General features: G+C 41.4%; 1 protein-coding gene across 1 annotated transcript in view; it reads right to left on the bottom strand.

Annotated features, from left to right (window-relative positions):
* Positions 1–480: 480 nt before the first annotated feature.
* Positions 481–1,036, bottom strand: part of SARC_10640 (hypothetical protein) — a gene marked incomplete at its 3' end in the record, with an annotated part of 2,517 nt that continues 1,961 nt past the window's right edge. Inside the window, exon 3 of the mRNA XM_014295315.1 lies at positions 481–700. Within this exon, the coding sequence (XP_014150790.1) occupies positions 481–700 (220 nt within the window). The remainder of the gene's footprint in view (positions 701–1,036) is intronic.

The following is a 1,036-nucleotide window of genomic DNA, read 5'->3' as shown; positions in this document are numbered from 1 at the left end:
TGTGTGTGTGTGTTTATTGATACCTCTAAACTGTGCTTGTGCACATTCCGATCGCTTACGCACATATGCACGTAGAGATACGATGAATATACCAGCAAACAACTTGCAAGCATGTATTGTGCACGTAACGATACAGTGGAGAAACCAAAAGAACGACTGCATTCACCACGGATTGTTTTTCAGAGGGTGTGGTATCATGGTACAGAGAAAATATACACATGTTGCAATATTGTATATCTATAACTCGTTCGTATATCATATAACAATTATGAATCTTAACAAATATGTAGTGTGTACTATGTAACTGTGTCCAAGTAAAGTCCATGGCACATTGACAATTCCAATTGGATCCGCATTGGTATGATATCACAGTCAAGGCTACTATGCACCTTTTAACTTCAAAGCGTATAATAAGTTTTAGATTTAAATGCATCGAACAGCTTGCGGACATTGAAGAGTGTGCGGACAAATACTAGTATGTATATACCTGTGTCTTGCTATCCCAGTCGGCTGTCGTCCCGACAATCAGCCCGGATAGCACACCCGCCTGGTTCTCAGTCAGTAGGAAACATCCCAACTGTCCCTTCTTCTGGATTTGATCAAGCATAGGTAGCTGCTCAGGCCCGGCTAGACCCACAATGCTGCCGGTGAACAGGTTGAATTGCACTGTGAAGCGAATGCCGAATCCCCCTAGGCCAATCTGAGCGTAGGAACATGGTGAAAAAGAGGATTGCCAGATGTACGGGAAAGTACAGCAAAGACTGACGAGCAGATTACAATAGATTGTAGAGCAGACCCCACACATGAACGCATGAAGTTATAGGACATGTCAGAGACAGGTGGTAAAGAGAGGATAAATTGCTATGAATGTTTTGTGGCAAGCATCATATTGATAATTTGCTTTTAAGCGGATGTAGGCTATATGCTGCTAGCAACAATACCGATCCAAAAAACATATACAGCTGTATATATGCATACCAAAAGATTTATACATGTTGCACACAAGCTGATGTCTTTCATATGAGCCTTATATATA

Source organism: Sphaeroforma arctica (genome assembly GCF_001186125.1).
Source record: "Sphaeroforma arctica JP610 unplaced genomic scaffold supercont1.1332, whole genome shotgun sequence".
NCBI classification, from domain to species: domain Eukaryota; class Ichthyosporea; order Ichthyophonida; genus Sphaeroforma; species Sphaeroforma arctica.
Note: the sequence above shows the minus strand (reverse complement) of the source record. Positions and strands in the feature narration are given on the sequence as shown.